The sequence below is a fragment of the Pan troglodytes genome, chromosome 9 (genome assembly GCF_028858775.2).
Source record: "Pan troglodytes isolate AG18354 chromosome 9, NHGRI_mPanTro3-v2.0_pri, whole genome shotgun sequence".
Taxonomy (NCBI): Eukaryota; Metazoa; Chordata; class Mammalia; order Primates; family Hominidae; genus Pan; species Pan troglodytes.
Window position 1 is genome coordinate 113461944 of NC_072407.2, and position 17174 is coordinate 113479117.

Genomic DNA, 17174 nt, shown 5'->3' on the forward strand with positions numbered 1-17174 from the left:
ATCTCAAGGTATACAATAATGAAACCCTTAAAGAACAAGGATAAAGAATCCTAAAAGTAGTAAGAGAAAATAAGCAAATAACATATAAAGGATCTCTGGTATATCTGGCAGCAGACATCTCCATGGAAATCTCACAGGCCAAGAGAGTGGAATGACATTCAAAGTGCCAAAGAAAAAAGAAAGTCTAACCTAGAATATCATATCTAGCAGAATTATTCTTCAAACATGAAGGAGAAATACTTTCATAGAAAAACAAAAGCTAAGGGATTTCACCAATACCAGACCCACCTTACAAGAAATCTCAAGAAAGCTATTCAATCTGAAAAAAAGGGATGTTAATGAAAAAGAAGTAATTTGAAGATATAAAAATTACTCATAAAAGTACACAGAAAAATAAATACACTAACACTGTAGTTGCTCTAACAGTATAGTTGCACTAACAGTGTCATATAAACCACTTGTATCTTTCATAGGAAGACTAAAAGACAAATCTATCAAAAATAATTACAACTACATTTTAATAGATACACAGTATAAAAAGATAAATAAAGAGATCAAAAAGTGAAAGCAGGGGGTAGGGAGGAGATGGAGTTCAAGTGTAGTGTTTTAATTTTATCTTTGCTTTGCTTTTCTTTGTAATCACAGTTGTCACCATTGTCACCATTTTTAAATTGGTTAATAAATGCTATTTGCAAGCTTCATGGTAATGGCAAAGCAAAAACCTGTAAGAGATACACACACACAAAAAAAGGAAATTAAGACATACTGTCAGAGGGAATCACTTTTACACAAAGAAAGACAGGAAGGAAAGAGGACCAACAAAACAACCAGAAAACAAACAAAATGGCAGTAGTAAGTTCTTACCTATCAATAACAACACTGAAATTTAAATGGACTGAATTCTCCAATCAAAAGACATACAGTGGCTGAATGGAGTTTTTTAAACACCCAACTACATGCTGCCTGCAAGAAACTCATATCACCTATAAAGGCACACAAAGACTGAAAAAGATATTCTATGCAAATGGAAACCAAAAAAGCAGGAGAAGCTACAGTTATCAGATAAAATAGATTTCAAGACAAAAACTGTAAAAGAGACAAAGGAGGTTGTTATACAATGATAAGGGGGTCAATTCAACAAAAGCATATAACAATTATAAATATATATGTACCCAACACTGGAGCACCCGGATTTATAAAGAAAATATTACTGGAGCCAAAGAGAGATGGACCTCAATATAATAATATCTGCAAATTTCAACACGCCACTTTCAGTATTGGACAGATGACCCCAATAGAAAATCAAAGAAACACTGGACTTAATCTGTACTGTACACCAAAAGGACCTAACAGACATTTACAGAACAGTTTATCCAACTGCTGCAGAATATCCATTATTCTCCTCAGCATATGGAACATTCTCAAGGCCAGACCATATGTTAGGCCACAAAACAAGTCTCAAAAATTTTTTAAAAAATGAAATCATATCAACTACTTTTTCCAACCACAGTGGAATAAAACTAGAAATCAATAACAAAAGAAACTTTGGAAACTATACAAACACATGGAAATTTTAAAATATGCTCCTAACCGACCATGAGGTCAATGAAGAAATTAAGAAAATATAAAAATGTATTGAAACAAATGAAATACAACATTCCAAAACCAATAGAATACAGCAAAAGCAGTACTAGGAGTGCTAGTTTATAGCAATAAATGCCTCTGTCAAAAAATAAGAAAAACTTCAAATAAACAATCTAACAATGCATCCTTGAAGAACTAGAAAAGCAAGCGCAAACCAAACTCAAAAACCAGTAGAAGTGAAAGATCAGAGCAGAAGTGAATGAAATTGAGACTTTAAAAAAATACAAAGAACAAAATGAAAAGTTGGTTTTTTGAAAAGATAAACAAAATTGACAAACCTTTAGCCAGATTAAGAAAAAAGATCTTTCCTGTAGGAGTACCTAAAAAGGAAAAAAGAGAGAAGAACCAAATAAATAAAACCAGAGATGAAAAGGGAGGCATTACAACTGATACCACAGGACAACTATGCATCAATAAATTGGAAAACCTAGAAGAAATGGATAAATTCTTAGACACACAACCTGTCAAGATTGAAACCTGAAGAGATCCAAAACCTGAATAGACCAATAACAAGTAATGAGATAGAAAGCTTTTTATTACTGCTCCTATCAAAGAAAAGCCCAGGACCTAAAGGCTTCACTGCTGAATTCTACCAAACATGTAAAGAACTATGATGCCTGTAATCCCAGCACTTTGGAAGGCCAAGGTGGGTGGATCACTTGAGCCCAGGAGTTCAAGAACCAGCCTGGGAAACATGGTGAAACCCCATCTCCACAAAAACTCAAAAATTAATCAGACACGGTGGTGTGCACCTGTAGTCACAGCACCCAGGAAGCTGAGGCAGGAGGATTGCTTGAGCCTGGGAGGCAGAGGTTGCAGATCACACCAAGATCACACCACTGCACTCCAGCCTAGGTGATAGAGTAAGACCCTGTCTCCAAATAAATAAATAAATAAATAAATACACACATACATACTATTCATACTATTCTAAAAAATTGGGCTAAAAAATTGAGCAGAAGGTAATACTTCCAAACCCATACTATGAGGCCAGTATTACTCGGATATCAAACCCAGACAAAGATACAACAGAAAAAAAGAAAACTACAGGCCAGTATCTCTGATGAATATAGATGCAAAAATCCTCAGTGAAATACCAGCAAACTGAATTCAATAGCACATTAAAAAAGTATTCATCATGATCATGATCATGTGGGATTCATCCCAGGGATGCAAGGATAGTTAAACATATGCAAAAAATAATGTGATACATCACATTAAGAGAATCAAAGACAAAAACCACATGTTTTTAATTGATTTTTTTTAATATTTAATTTTATTTCAAGTTTGGTGATACATGTGCAGGACGTGCAGATTTGTTATATAGGTAAACATGTGCCATGGTGGTTTGCTGCACCTATCAACCCATTACCTAGGTATTAAGCCCCCCATGCATTAGCATTTTATCCTGATGCTCTCCCTCCCCCCGCCTCCTCCCTGACAGGCCCCAGTGTATGTTGTTCCCCTCCCTGTGTCCATGTGTTCTCATTGTTCAGCTCCAACTTATGAGTGAGAACATGCAGTGCTTGACATTCTGTTTCTGTGTTAGTTTGCTAAGGATAATGGCTTCCAGCTCTATCCATGTCCCTGGAAAAAACATGATCTTTCCTTTTTATGGCTGTGTAGTATTCCATGGTGCATATGTACCACATTTTCTTTATCCAGACTATCACTGATGGGCATTTAGGTTGGCTCCATGTCTTTGCTATTGTGAATAGTGCTGCAATAAACATACACATGCATGTATCTTTATAATAGAATGATTTATATTCCTTTGGGTATATACCCAGTAATGAAATTCCTGGGTCAAATGGTCATATGATAATTTTGATCGATGCTGAAAAAGCACTCAAAATTCATCATCCCTTCATTTTTAAAATACTCAACAAATTGGGTATAGAAGGAACATACCTCAAAATCATAAAGCCACATATGACAAACCCACAGCTAGGATCATACTGAATGGGAAAACTGAAAGCCTTTTCTCTAAGATCTGGAACAAGACAAGGATGCCCACTTTCACCACTTTTATTCAACATGGTGCTGGAAGCCCTAGCCAGAACAACTAGATGAGAGAAAGAAATAAAGGGTATCCAAATTGGAAAGAAAGAAGTCAAATTATCATTCCTTGCAGATGATATAGTCTTATATTTAGAAAAACCTAAAGACTCCACACCAAAAATCTATTGAAACTGAAAAATAAATTCAGTAAAGTTGCAGGATATAAAAATCAACATACAAAAATCAGTATCATTTCTATATGCTAACAGTAAACAATCTGAAAAAGAAACCAAGAAGCTACTCCCATTTACAATAGCTACAAATAAAATACCTAGGAATAAACTTAACCAAAAAAGTGAATGATGTCCACAATGAAAACTATAAAATATTAATGAAAGAAATTGAAGAGCACACAAAAAATGGAGACATTCCATGTTTGTGGACTGGAAGAATCAATAGTGTTAAAATGTCCATGGTACCCAAAGCAGTCTACAGATTCAATGCAATCCCTATCAAAATACCAATGACATTCTTCACAGAAATAAAAAAAAAAATTATAAAATGTATATGGAATCACAAATGACCCAGAACAGCCAATGCCATCCTAAGCAAAAAAGAGCAAAACTGAAGGAATTACATAACCTGACTTCAAATTATACTACAGAGCTATAGTAACCAAAACAGCATGGTACTGGCATAAGAACATACACATTGACCAATGGAACAGAATAGAAAACCCAGAAATAAGTCCATGCATTTATAGTCAACTCATTTTCAACAAAGGTGCAAAGAACATACACTAGGGACAGTCTCATCAATAAATAGTGTGGGGAAAACTAGATATCCATACACGAAAGAATGAAACTAGACCCCTATCTCTTGCCATATGTAGAAATCAAGTAAAGATGTATTAAGAACTTAAATATAAGATCTGAAACTATGAAACTACTAGAAGAAAACATTGGGAACATGTTCTAGAACATTGGTCTGGGCAAAGGTTTCGTGGGAAGACCTCAAAATCAGGCGACCGAAACAAAAATGGACAAATGAGATCACATCTTGCTAAAAAGCTTTGCACAGCAAAGGAAATAATCAACAAAGTGAAGAGACAACTCACAGAATAGGAGAACATATTTACAAACTACCCATCTGACAGGTATTAACTGCTAGAATAGATAAGAAGCTCAAACAAAAATCCAAACAGGCATTTCTTTTGTTCTCTTTGTTTTTATTTGGCTCAGAAGGTACTAAATAGAGATTTCTTAAAAGAAAACAAACAAGGCCGGGCACGGTGGCTCAAGACTGTAATCCCAGCACTTTGGGAGGCTGAGGTGGGCAGATCACCTGAGGTTGGGAGTTCAAGACCAGCTTGACCAACATGGAAAAACCCCATCTCTACTAAAAATACAAAATTAGCCAGGCACGGTGGTGCATGCCTGTAATTCCAGCTACTCGGGAGGCTGAAGCAGGAGAATCACTTGAACCCAGAAGGCAGAGGTTGTGGCGAACTGAGGTCATGCCATTGCACTCCAGCCTGGGCAACAAGAGTGAAACTCCATCTCAAAAAAAAAAAGACAAACAAATGGCCAACAGGTATGTGAAAAAAATATTCAGCATCACTAATCAGAGAAACACAAATTAAAACTACAATGAGATATCATCTCACCCCATCAAAATGGCTTGCATCAAAAAGACAAGTAATAACTGTTGCTGGTGAGGATGTGTAGAAAGGGGAACCCTCATACACCATTGGTGGGAATGCAAACTCCTACAGCCACTATGGAGAACAGTATGGAGGTTCCTCAAAAAAACTACAAATAGAACTACCATATGATCCAGCAATCCCACTGCTAGATACATATCCAAAAGACAGGAAAACAGTATATCGAAGAGATATCTGCACTCCCATGTTTACTGCAACCCTATTGACAACAGCTAACATATGGAATCAACCTAAGTATCCATGAACAGATGAATGGATAAAGAAAATGTGGTACATATACACAATGGAATATTATTCAATCATGAAAAAGAATAAAATCCTTCATAAAAAAGAATAAAATCCTATCATTTAGGAAGAATAAAATCCTTCATAAAAAATAATAAAATCCTGTCATTTGCAACAACATGGATGGAACTAGAGGACATTAAGTGAAATAAGCCAGGCACAGAAAGACAAATATTATATGTTCTCAGTCACATGTGGGAGTGAAAAAAAAAATTGAACCCATGGAAATAGAGTAGAATGGTTGGTTACTAGAAGCCAGGAAGGGTAGCAGGGAGGGGTTGGGTGAGTGGGGATTGTTAGTGGGTACAAAAATACAGTTAGAATAATTAAGATCTGGTACTTAGTAATACAATAGGATGACCATAGTCGATAAGTTACTGCACATTTTTAAATAACTGAAAGTGGCCAGGTGCAATGGCTCATGCCTATAATTCTAGCACTTTGGGAGGTCAAAGTGGGTGGATCACATGAGGCCAGGAGTTTGAGACCAGCCTGGCCAACATGGTGAAATCCCATCTCTACTAAAAATACCAAAAAAAAAAAAAGATTAGCTGGGCGTGGTGGCGGGCACGTGCTACTCGGGAGGCTGAGGCAGGAGAATCGCTTGATACTGGAAGGTAGATGTTGCAGGGAGCCGAGATCGTGCCATTGCACTCCAGCCTGGGCAACGAGAGCAAAACTCCATCTCAAAAATAAAATAAATAAATAAATAACTGAAAGTGAAATTGAGATGTTCCTAACACAAAGAAATGATCAACACTTGAGGTGATGAATACCCCAATTACCATGATTTATAACACAACATGTGCCTGTATCAAAACATCACACGTACTCCACATATATAACTATTAGGTACCCATAATAATTAAAAATAAAGAACTTTTTAAAATACAAGGTACAAACTGGAAGAAAATAGTTTCAGACCACACATCTGACAAAGCACCAGTGTCTAGAATATATCAAATACTCTCAAAACTCAGTGGAAAAATAAACAACGCACTCAATTAGAAAATGGCCAGAAGACTTACACAGATATTTCATCAAACAAGATATTCAGATGCCAAATGAGCACAAGATGTTCAACATCACTAGCCATGAGGGTCATGTAAATTAAAACCATACTAAGATACCCTACACACCCATCAGAATGGCTGAAATAAAAAATTATGACAATACCAAAGACTGGTAAGTGTGTGGAAAAGCTGAATCACTCATACATTGCTGATGGGAACATAAAATGGCAGTTTCTTTAAAAACTAAGCATGCAACTACTATATGACCCATTAATTGCACTCATATGTTTTTATTTCTCTGGAATAAATGCCTATGTTCACACATTGTCTACACAAATGTTTGTAGCAGCTTTATTCCTAATATCCAGGAACAATCCGGTTGTTCTTTGACAGGTAAATGGCTAAACTGTGATGTATCCATACCACGGAATACTGCTCAGCAACAATAAGGAATAAACTACCAATACATGCAGCAACCTGGATGAATCTCCAAAGAACTATGCTTAGTGAAAAGAGCCAATTCCAAAAGGTTACCTACAGTATGATTAATTTATAACATTCTTGAGATGACAAAATTAAAAGAACAGGGGGAAGATTAGTGGTTGCCAAGGGGTTAAGAGAGGGATGGGAGTGGGAGGAAGTGTGTGCAACTATAGAAGGGCAACAAGAGGAATTCTTGTGGTGATGGAAGTGTTCTGTATCTTGACTGTAGCAATGTCAATATCTGGTTGTGATACTGTACTAAAGTTTTGCAAAATGTTACCAAGGGGGAAAACTAGGTAAAAGAATGCATGCAATCTATGTTATTTCTTACAACTGCATGTGAATTTATAATTACCTCAAGATAAAAATTTTTTTAAAAAGAGGCGGCCAGGCACGGTGGCTCATGCCTGTAATCCCTGCACTTTGAGAAGCCGAAGCGGGAGGATCCCTTGAGCTCAGGAGTTCAAGGCCAGCCTGGGCAACATAGCGAGACCTCATTCTCTACTAAAAATCAAAAATTAGCCAGGTGCCTGTAGTCCCAGCTACTCAGGAGGCTGAGGCAAGAGGATGACTCAAGCCAGGGAGTCAAGGCTGCAGTGAGCTATGATTGCACCACTGCTCTCCAACCTAGGTGACAGAGTGAGACCTGATCTCAAAAAAAAGAAAAAAGAAAGAAAGAAAGAAAAGAAAAGAAAAATAAGTGGCACATACTCATCATAGAAAATTTTCAAAATGTAGATTAGGAAGATCTAATTTGGTTATTATACAAATAGACTAATAGATATGGCATTAATATATTTAGGGGCTTTTCAAGTATATTGACTACTTTTTATCACAATAAAAATATATAGTTGATTATATTTTTCCCCTACACATTTGCTCAGAGCCTCCTGAGAGGCTCTAAAGGATTACACAGGGATCATATGCTCATGGATGGCTGCCTCTGAGCCAAACCCTAGCACACTGTGGAATTGGTTTCTTCCTGAGTACCAATTTGGAACAATTAATTATAATGGTCATCTCAAGTACTGTGCTACAAGAATTATGAGGCAATCTCTGAACCCAAATCAGAACACTGTGATTGACTAGCAGTGTCCATCAGCAGCATGGGGTTCAGGGGTACAGTGTCACCTCTGCTGGCTGGAAGAAATGTTTTTAAACCAACCTTGCAAACTGCAAGGGACACTATTAATAAAACCCTCTGTGTAAAGGTTCTTGAAAAATCACTCAGTCTTCTGTCATATCCAAATATTATGTTGCATTTTTTATCTAGCAACTATTATATATGGTTGATTTTTCTTTTTTTAGTCCACTAAATTGTACATGTAAAGACCAAACAGCTTCAGATTTTTACAGCGATTAGTTCTCCATGCCCAGCCTAGAACACAATACTTCTTACTCTGCTGAGAGAATGATCAACCAAAAAGCATTATTTAATGCCGTGTATCAGATTATATATTAGGCAAGCATTTAATCACCAATAAAGTCATTCAGTCTATAAATCTGAACACTGCTATATGCCAACATTAAATGGGAATATGAGGTATCTGTACTCTGAAAACTCAGTCTATTGGGAGGATACTGATAACTATGAAACAATTATAATAGATAAGTGCTCTTCTAGGGGCAGACAGAATGCTGTAAGGAACCCCTAACATATGACTGTAAACTGGACTTGGGGATCAGGAAGTCTTCCTGGAAGAGGCAGCATCTCAAGTGATACCCAAAGATCAAGAGGGAAGGGAGAACAATGAGGCAAGGTGAGAAGTATCCCAATCAAGAAGTCTTAAATACCAGAGTCCCCGGTAATCCCAGCACTTTGGGAGGCCAAGGTGGGCAGATTACTTGAGGCCAGGAGTTTGAGACCAGCGTGGCCAACATGGTGAAGTGCCGTCTGTACTAAAAATACAAAAATTACCCGGGCATGGGGGCGCACGCCTGTAGTCCCAGCTACTCTGGAGGCTGAGGCACGAGAATCACTTTAACCTGGGAGGCGGAGGTTGCAGTGAGCCAAGATCTCGCCACTGCACTCCAGCCTGGGCAACAAAGTGAGACTCTGTCTCAAAGGAAACAAACAAACAAACAAACAGAGTCCAAAAGAGTCGAGGTTAGGCTGAAAAGATATGCAAGAACTCAAGTCATTAAGACCAGAAGTCATATTCTAGAATTTGAATAATTTCCTGATTGAAACATTTTAAACTGGAGAGTAAAGATTACCTTAGGATAGGTAACAAGACGAGAAACAGTTACTGTTGTTAGTAGACTGTTGCAATAATCAGGTAACTAATGACAATTGCCTGCACAAGGGCAGAAGGTAGGGAGGCAGAGAAAATGAAATGTTACCAGAAATTCTAACTTGATGGTTAAGGATTAAACTAAAGTACATTCACATACATGCCAGCATCCTAAAGCCTAATACTTACACCCATTGCTGGTAGTCTTGTTTCTGCCCCATTATCTGGAGACCAGAATTCACCCACACACGTATGGAGGCTGGCAAACATCACAACCACCTCCAGGAGATGGTTTGCTGAGGGGCCAGTAAACTAGTGTTGTGGTTGCCTTGAGAGAAATCTAGGGAGGTTCACAACAACTCCCACACTATAGTAGAAAGCTCTTCAAGAGAGGACAAACTCACTTTTCAGCAGAGAAACTTGACCTCATATGCCATTAAGGGTAGGTGAGTTTGTCCCACAAAATAATGCTGCTATGTGCCCTAATGAACCATCATTTCTAGAAAAAAAAGAAAAAATGATTACTAAGAGCTGCACCCAAAGTAATGAGGCTAGAATCAAGCTCCCTCCCCCTTCATCAGCACTAGCATGACTGCTGGCATGTCGTACCCAAGTTGGGACTCAAGGTCACAACTTTTTGTATCCACTCAGAGCCACTGGCCCAAAGCACAAGTCTACTCCAAGAGAATCAAGCTGTGACTGCTCCAATGCTACCAGCTTCCTGGATCCAGAACCACCTAACAGCAGAAACTCAGCAAGAAAACCAAGATGTAGGGAGAAGATACAAGCGGCTGGAGAAGAGCAAAGCCTTAAAATGGAGATGAGAGAGGAGAAGGGAGGGATAAAGTTTTGAAGTAGGAGAAAACAAAAAGAACAAGTCCCCTGCTGAGAGCACAGGAGGGTGGAGTAAAAAGAGATTGAGAAGACAGCTACAATATGGCTTAAGTGGAGATTAACAGGATCTGCCAAACAACAGCAAGGACCTGGCTGAGAACAAACAGCATGAGTAGGAATGGGTCCAGTCAACAAGGTTTTGGGAATTTTCTAACAACTAGAGACACAGAATTTAGAAGAGTCAAACTATTTTTGGCTAATAAAGTGAAGCTGGATTGTAGAATCTCCCTTCCTAATTTTAAAATCTATAAAATCTAACAAAGATAAAATTCACCAGCAGCAGCCTAATGGGCATTTCCTCATACCATAAACATCGAAAAGTAGCAGCCAAAACAATTCTCACTGCTATCAAATTTGTAGAGACATGGACTGCAGAGTCATCAACTTTCCCTCTAGCAAGTGGTAGAGGGTGAGGGGAGAAAGAATGAATGGTGGCCGGGCACGGTGGCTCACGCCTGAATCCCAACACTTTGGGAGGCCGAGACAGGAGGATTGCTTGAGCTCAGGAGTTTGTGACCAGCCTTTACAAAGACAGGGAGACTCCTTCTTTACAAAAAATAAACTTTTAAAAGTTTGTTTCTTGCAACAAACTGTACTAAGAAGTATTAAAAACACTGTACGTTTATTTAAACCATTACTTTTCATAATTCATGGAGTCTTATTACAGGTCAACATCTTCATTCTGTTACCTTACTGGGTACATTCACTGATGTTACATAAAACTTCATGTAAAATTAAATAAGAATTAAAAGTACAGCTAAGAACAGTGATGATCTGTATGAGAGGATTTACCATTGTGTACCCTAGTCCCTAATATGGTCATTTTTTGTTTCATGGGCCTCTCAACCTTAAATTCATTTTTATTTTAGAGAGAATAAAGGCGCTCCTCTGAGCTCTTGCCCACCACGTGCCCAGTCGCTGCGTCATCGGTGTGTGTTGACCCAGTGGTACCTGTCCAGCCGGTGCATAGCAGGCCTGTAACACTTAGGATGCTTCTGCGAGCCATGGTAAGTGTTTCCCAGGAGGCCAACACGGCCGTCCACCACATTCTTTTTGCGGGGGATTTGTAACCAAGATTGAAAGGGCTGTTTCAAGTTTTCAACCTGGAAAAAAAAAGTATAAAGATCTCTAATAAGCTAGCTGTAAGGACTAAATATGAACCCATAATTCAAAAGTCAGGCACTTCAAAAGCATAGGGAGCACAAATGAATAGAATTGAAAGTGCATAACCGTCTTTGAAAAAAATTTCTAGCACTTGGCGGGAACATAAATCACTTTATACTGTACCTTTTTAAAAAGTTAATTAATTCAACTAAAAACTTTTTAATACGCTTGTTCAAGTTTATGTTTATTCTTGAATTGTCCCTCTTCCATCCCTACCTCACCACTGCCAACCCAATCCAAAACTGCATGTTCATGATCTCTGGGGCCACAGCCTAGAAATCTTCATTTTAAACACCTAAGATGATGGATACAGATGTTTTACAGATCACACTTTGAAAAGACATTGCTGTAAAAGAATACAGCTGATTACAGGTCTGATCCCCAAATGGAAGAAGACCTTTCTAAAAATAAAAATAGAATTAAGGGCAAATACTGTAAATCCTCACTCAACAACCTCGATAGGTTATTGGAAACTAATTTTAAGCTAAATGACATATAGCAGGTCTTTGAATAACATAGTTTGGTTATAAGACTGAGGAAAAAAATGGCTTTTTCATACATCATTTTACTTAAAGTCACTGTTTCCAAGAAACTATCAATGACACACATAGTTTAAAAAACTAGGGACAAAACATTTGCCAGAAATATGTCAAGGGGTTAAAATCGTTCCAGCATATAAAGAACCTACAATAATACATTAGAACTTCAAATAATGAATGGCTGAATAAGAGAAAATTTGTAGGACAGTAGGTGCTAAAACATTTGGGCACATGGAAAGTTTTAATGTTTAATTTCACTAATACTGTATTATATATGCATATCATGTTAATCAAATTATCTGTTTTTTAAATGAGAATAGCCAATTCTAGAAAAAAATGGCAAAGTTGGCACTTTTACATACAGCTGGTGAGACTACAAATAAATACAACTTTCTACATGGTGTTTCGGCTGCATATTAAAAACCAGTAAAATGTTCATACTCAGCGACCCAGTAGTTCTGTGCTTGAGAATCAAATCTCAAGAAACAACCTAAAATTCAGGCATCACTATACGAGTTACCAGCTTTTAAAAAAATATTACGACCATGTGGAAACAGCCTAGAATATCTGCCAATAATAAGTTACAAGGGAGGCAAATGAATATTAAAATTTTAATTGCTTTAACATTTAATACATAGGTGATTAAGAGAACATACAAACAAATATATACATATAGTGTTAACAAATTCTCTCTAGATCAGTGTTTTTCAAATTGTGGGTCATGAAATCAATTTAGATACTTGAAATCAAATGAATTTAATTGGAAGTATTGGGAGCATTGGGAGCATTGCTCCTAGTAAAGATAAGCACTGTTTCATGAAACTTTTTAAATGTAAATATACATATTTTGAATGGGTTATGGTTTAAAAAGAAGAAAAAAATAGCTGAGAAAAACTGCTCTAGTGGCAGAATTTATAGGCCTTTGACCTTTCCTAAATCCAAATTTTCTATAAATGCCGTGGTATTTTCAATTGACAGAAAAAAAAATCCCACTAATCTTAATCTTTGATTCTGTAGGAATTTAAGTGGAAGGAAACCTGTGTATCTTCAAATACTGTATGAAGAAATAGGACAATAAAAGATTATGTGGATCCTAAAAGCTCAGCCAAGTGTAGGGAATACATTGTGCAGTGAAGGAGACAGAAAAAGTTTTGCCAAAATATTAAGAGTCTGGCTTTTAAAAATCTACAGTTTTGTTCTTTCCATGTTTTTTTGCTTCTTTGTTTTCATAATGAGTGCATTCTTTTTAGAATTAGATAGAAAAAAAGTATAGAAAAGAACTGGAACACTCTTGACCTGATAAATACTCTTCGGATTGCTCACTTTAGGAATGACACGAGGTTCCTTGCTACAACTTTCTTCATCGCAGGAAGTGCCAGAGGAAACGTCTGATGAGGCTCTACTAACTGCATAACTGATTTGTTGATATAGTTCCCATTCCTCCCATCTGCCTTTAAAAGAAGCAACTGTAAATGGATGGTTTTTCTCACCATACCTAAGTAGGAAAAGAAATTTAAGTGCTAATTAGCGATTCAACTTTCCATAAGATCTCCAATCTTTCCTGGAGACAATATGCTAACTTATTTTAAAAGAAATTGCCTTAAAAAGTTGAAGGACATTATGACCTTCACCTACTACACTGTTATAAATTAGGATATTCTATAAGAGCTATTTTGGTTAATTGTTCAGAAAAAAACAAAGACTAGTTTCTTTTGATTCAGTTAATGAACTGAATTGTCCCATGGTAGATAACTCTCCTTCCTTTCTGATGTTGCCTATAACACTCATCTGTTATCAACCTACGGTTTGTAATAGATACTGTTACCAATCTATAGTTTGTAATAAGGTGCTGTGATTAAAGCCACATTTCAAATATTTTGCAAAATCATTGTGCTTTCCACCTCACCCACTTTCAATAGAAGTCTGCATTGTCTAACAGAATTTTGCATCTAAAATCTTAACCAAGAAGTATCCCTGCTGCCAACTCAAGGCTTTGGGGCATCATCTTTCATGAAGGTATGTAAAGTTGTCTAACTTAAGGTTTCCAGGTATCACACAGCACACAAACTATGAGATTACTCACCTACAGCATACTTCAAAGGGATCTACCCATATGGTCATCTCCTTCGGAAGTCCCAGGTGAGAAAAATCTACATTACTTTCCACACATGCCCTTTCTATAATGGGATCTTTATTCTGATTGTTGTTTATCCTGATGCACCTTTTTAAAAAGCGAAGGGAAACGAAGACATGATGACAGACACTTTAGCAGGAGAATCACATTATGCACATACTGTTCCAATACACATAGCTCCCACCTCATCCCCACCTTCCCCTCAGCCTCCTCCACCCTCCACTCTTACAAGTAAGACATCATCAACTTTTGATACAGTGGCTCAGAATGTATGTTGCATCACTAAGTCACAAAATTAGTTATCTTTCATGGCAAAGACAAGTTAGAAATTGTTTAATCTACCTCACATAAGGGGCTTTGCTCTGTTGTTTCCAGCCACAGTGTCATCTACTATGTCTCCTCCTTTCAATTCCACGTTCAAACAAATGAACTCGAGCCCATAAAACTTTTGTTAGTTATATGCAGAAAACAAGATCACTCCATTTTCCTAGGAGCTGGCTGGTTGCTTGGTGATTGCTTCCCTTTGCCATCCCACATACTAGCTCTCACCTGAAGGCTTGCCCTTTAGAAGGGCAATCAGAGTGCCAGTGACTTCTGTATGTTTCAAACAAGATCGTCATCAGCTTTTCTGCAAAGTCTTCTATTTGCTGTTTACTTAGTTTATCATGTTTTTTCACCAATCTTGTGACAAAGAAAACTGTTGTTGCAATTTCATCTCTCATGATTCAAGAAAAATAGATAAGGAGGTCTGAATCATTAAAAGGAAGCAAGAAAAAATAGAAAGAAATGGTTTAACTTATTATCAATATTTAACTGCCATTTGGAAATTTTACATACCTTAAAGTTAAAACTGAGAAAATCTGCTAGAAAGAAGTCCTTAGTAAACTAGATAAGTACATGCACACTATCAATCAACATAACAGCCAAGAACAGCAATTCCTCAAATAGCCCAGTTTTAAAGGTTTTCAAAGGGAAAAAAAAAGTCTTTTTAAAATTTTAAAGCACTTAAGTAATAAATGAAACATCACTACAACTTAAAAAAGATCCTGATATGGGACAGTAATTACCTCAAGCATCACTTTTTAAAGATATATTAACAAAGAGCAAAATATTTCAGGAGAGAGTAATTCCAAAATGTGGCTCCAAGTTGCATGCTTTAGGAATAATCAAACACATTATACTTGCCAACAAAAGCTCTTTAGCCCCTAAGAAAAGTGGGCGAGACTTAGAAGACCAACCGCACTATCCCTTATGTTTCCAACTCTCACCCACACCTGTTTGTGAGTTCGAGGCTGAAGTTTATATAAGCCTGGGCCCTAAAGGCTGATGGGTGTTTCACCTTACACAGGTGCTGCCTATTGAAATGATCATATGGCTTTTTCATATGCCAATCTGGTCTCCATCTGATTGCTCCTTGGCATAAGTGGAGTGGGTTCTCTATTTGAAGTGTTTAAAATTTTCAAACTGGATCTATATTTTCTATTTTGCTATTATAATCTTATCTTTTATAACACAGAGTGAGAATCAAGTGTTCTCCTTCCATATCCTAATATCGTACATTCCAATGATGTCATCTCTAGCTTAGCTGACAACATATTAAGGAATTTTGCCTTAGATTTCTTATAAAACTTGTTAAGACAACTTTGAGCAGTCATTATGTTGACTACACATTTTTTACTAAAGTGTTTATTTGTAGGATAAGTGGAAGAGATCTGAGTTTATCTAACCTCACCAGTTCTCAAAGGGTGGGTCAGTGACCATGTGATCTGGACTCACTGTGTTTCTTGTTAAAAATTCAGATTCTTGGCCAGGCGCGGTGGCTCATGCCTATAATCCCAACACTTTGGAAGGCCGAGGCAGGTGGATCACCTGAGGTCAGGAGTTCGAGATCAGCCTGGCCAACATGGTGAAACCCCGTCTCTACTAAAAATACAAAAATTATCCAGGCATGGTGGCATGTACCTGTAGTCCCAGCTACTCAGGAGGCTGAGGCAGGACAATCACTTGAACCCAGGAGGCGGAGGATGCAGTGAGCCAAGATCACACCACTGCACTCCAGACTGGGTGACAGAGTAAGACTCCATCTCAAAATAAAATAAAATAAAAATAAATTTAAAAATTCAGATTCTTGGACCTTATTTCAGATCTGCTGAAGCAACTCTTCTCAAGGTAAGGCCTGGCAATCAGTATTTATCAAGTTCCCCCAGGTGATTCTAATACCCATTAAGCGTTAAGAAGCCACACCTGACATACGTTAAGTCTTTAACGCTCAGGATTAGTGATCATTCAGTTTCTTCATTAGTGAAAAGGAATTCACTGTCTTACAAGGAAGTCCATTTCATTTCTAAAAAGCTCCAAATAACAGCCAGACCTTCCTTTCTGTGTGGAGCCAAATCTACCTCTGATTTTCCTATATGTGCGGCCTAGTTTTTCCTTCTGGAACTACACCAATCGTGTCTAATGTTCCACCACATGATGATATTTCAAATACTAGCTACTCAGCCTCCCTCAGCTTTCTCTTTGTGGAGCCTAAATAGTCTCAGCTTTTTAAGAGTTTTTCCTACAGACACAGCTCACCGTGCTGGGTACTCACATCACAATGAGTGTCAGGTGTGTGAGTAATCCTCTTTTTTCCAGCTTGCACACAATGCTCCAGGTGTGCTCCACCCCTAAAGACTAGCATGGGACTGTTTCTTCCCTCCCTCTGAATACTGTATTCCAGAACACAACCTCAGGTGGCTTTTACCTTGTTGGCAGTGGCATCACACCACAGACTCACATTGAATTTGCAAGTACTCTTTTTCATTAATGCTATCATTTTGTCATATCTTTCCATTCCTGCACAATACAAAGTTTAAAAATATGGGCATTAAGATCGGATAGACCTGGGTGTGAATTACAACTTTAGGACTCACCATCTGTGTAACCTTGGGCAACTTAATTTTCTGCCTGTGAAATGGGAGGTACAATAGTGAACTCATAAGGTTGTAATTAAGATTATACTAGATAACATTAAAGCACTTGTTCTTGAGCTGGGCAGAGGGCCTCATGCCTGAAATG

General features: G+C 37.6%; 1 protein-coding gene across 14 annotated transcripts in view; it reads right to left on the minus strand.

Annotated features, from left to right (window-relative positions):
• Positions 1-17174, minus strand: part of BTG4 (BTG anti-proliferation factor 4) — a 53584-nt gene that overhangs the window by 25095 nt on the left and 11315 nt on the right. For 3 of the 14 annotated variants that reach the window (XM_063783401.1, XM_063783402.1, XM_016921967.3), the window contains 5 exons: positions 14664-14862; positions 14064-14201; positions 13277-13475; positions 11229-11380; positions 1923-1964 (listed from right to left, as the gene is read on the minus strand). In XM_063783401.1, coding sequence (XP_063639471.1) covers positions 1934-1964; positions 11229-11380; positions 13277-13475; positions 14064-14201; positions 14664-14836 — 693 coding nt within the window. In that variant the 5' untranslated portion in view covers positions 14837-14862 and the 3' untranslated portion in view covers positions 1923-1933. Of the gene's footprint in view, positions 1-1922; positions 1965-9792; positions 9883-10880; positions 11381-13276; positions 13476-14063; positions 14202-14663; positions 14863-17174 lie in introns of those variants that run through there. The other 11 variants (XM_063783404.1, XM_063783403.1, XM_063783407.1 and 8 more) reach the window with 7 other exon arrangements.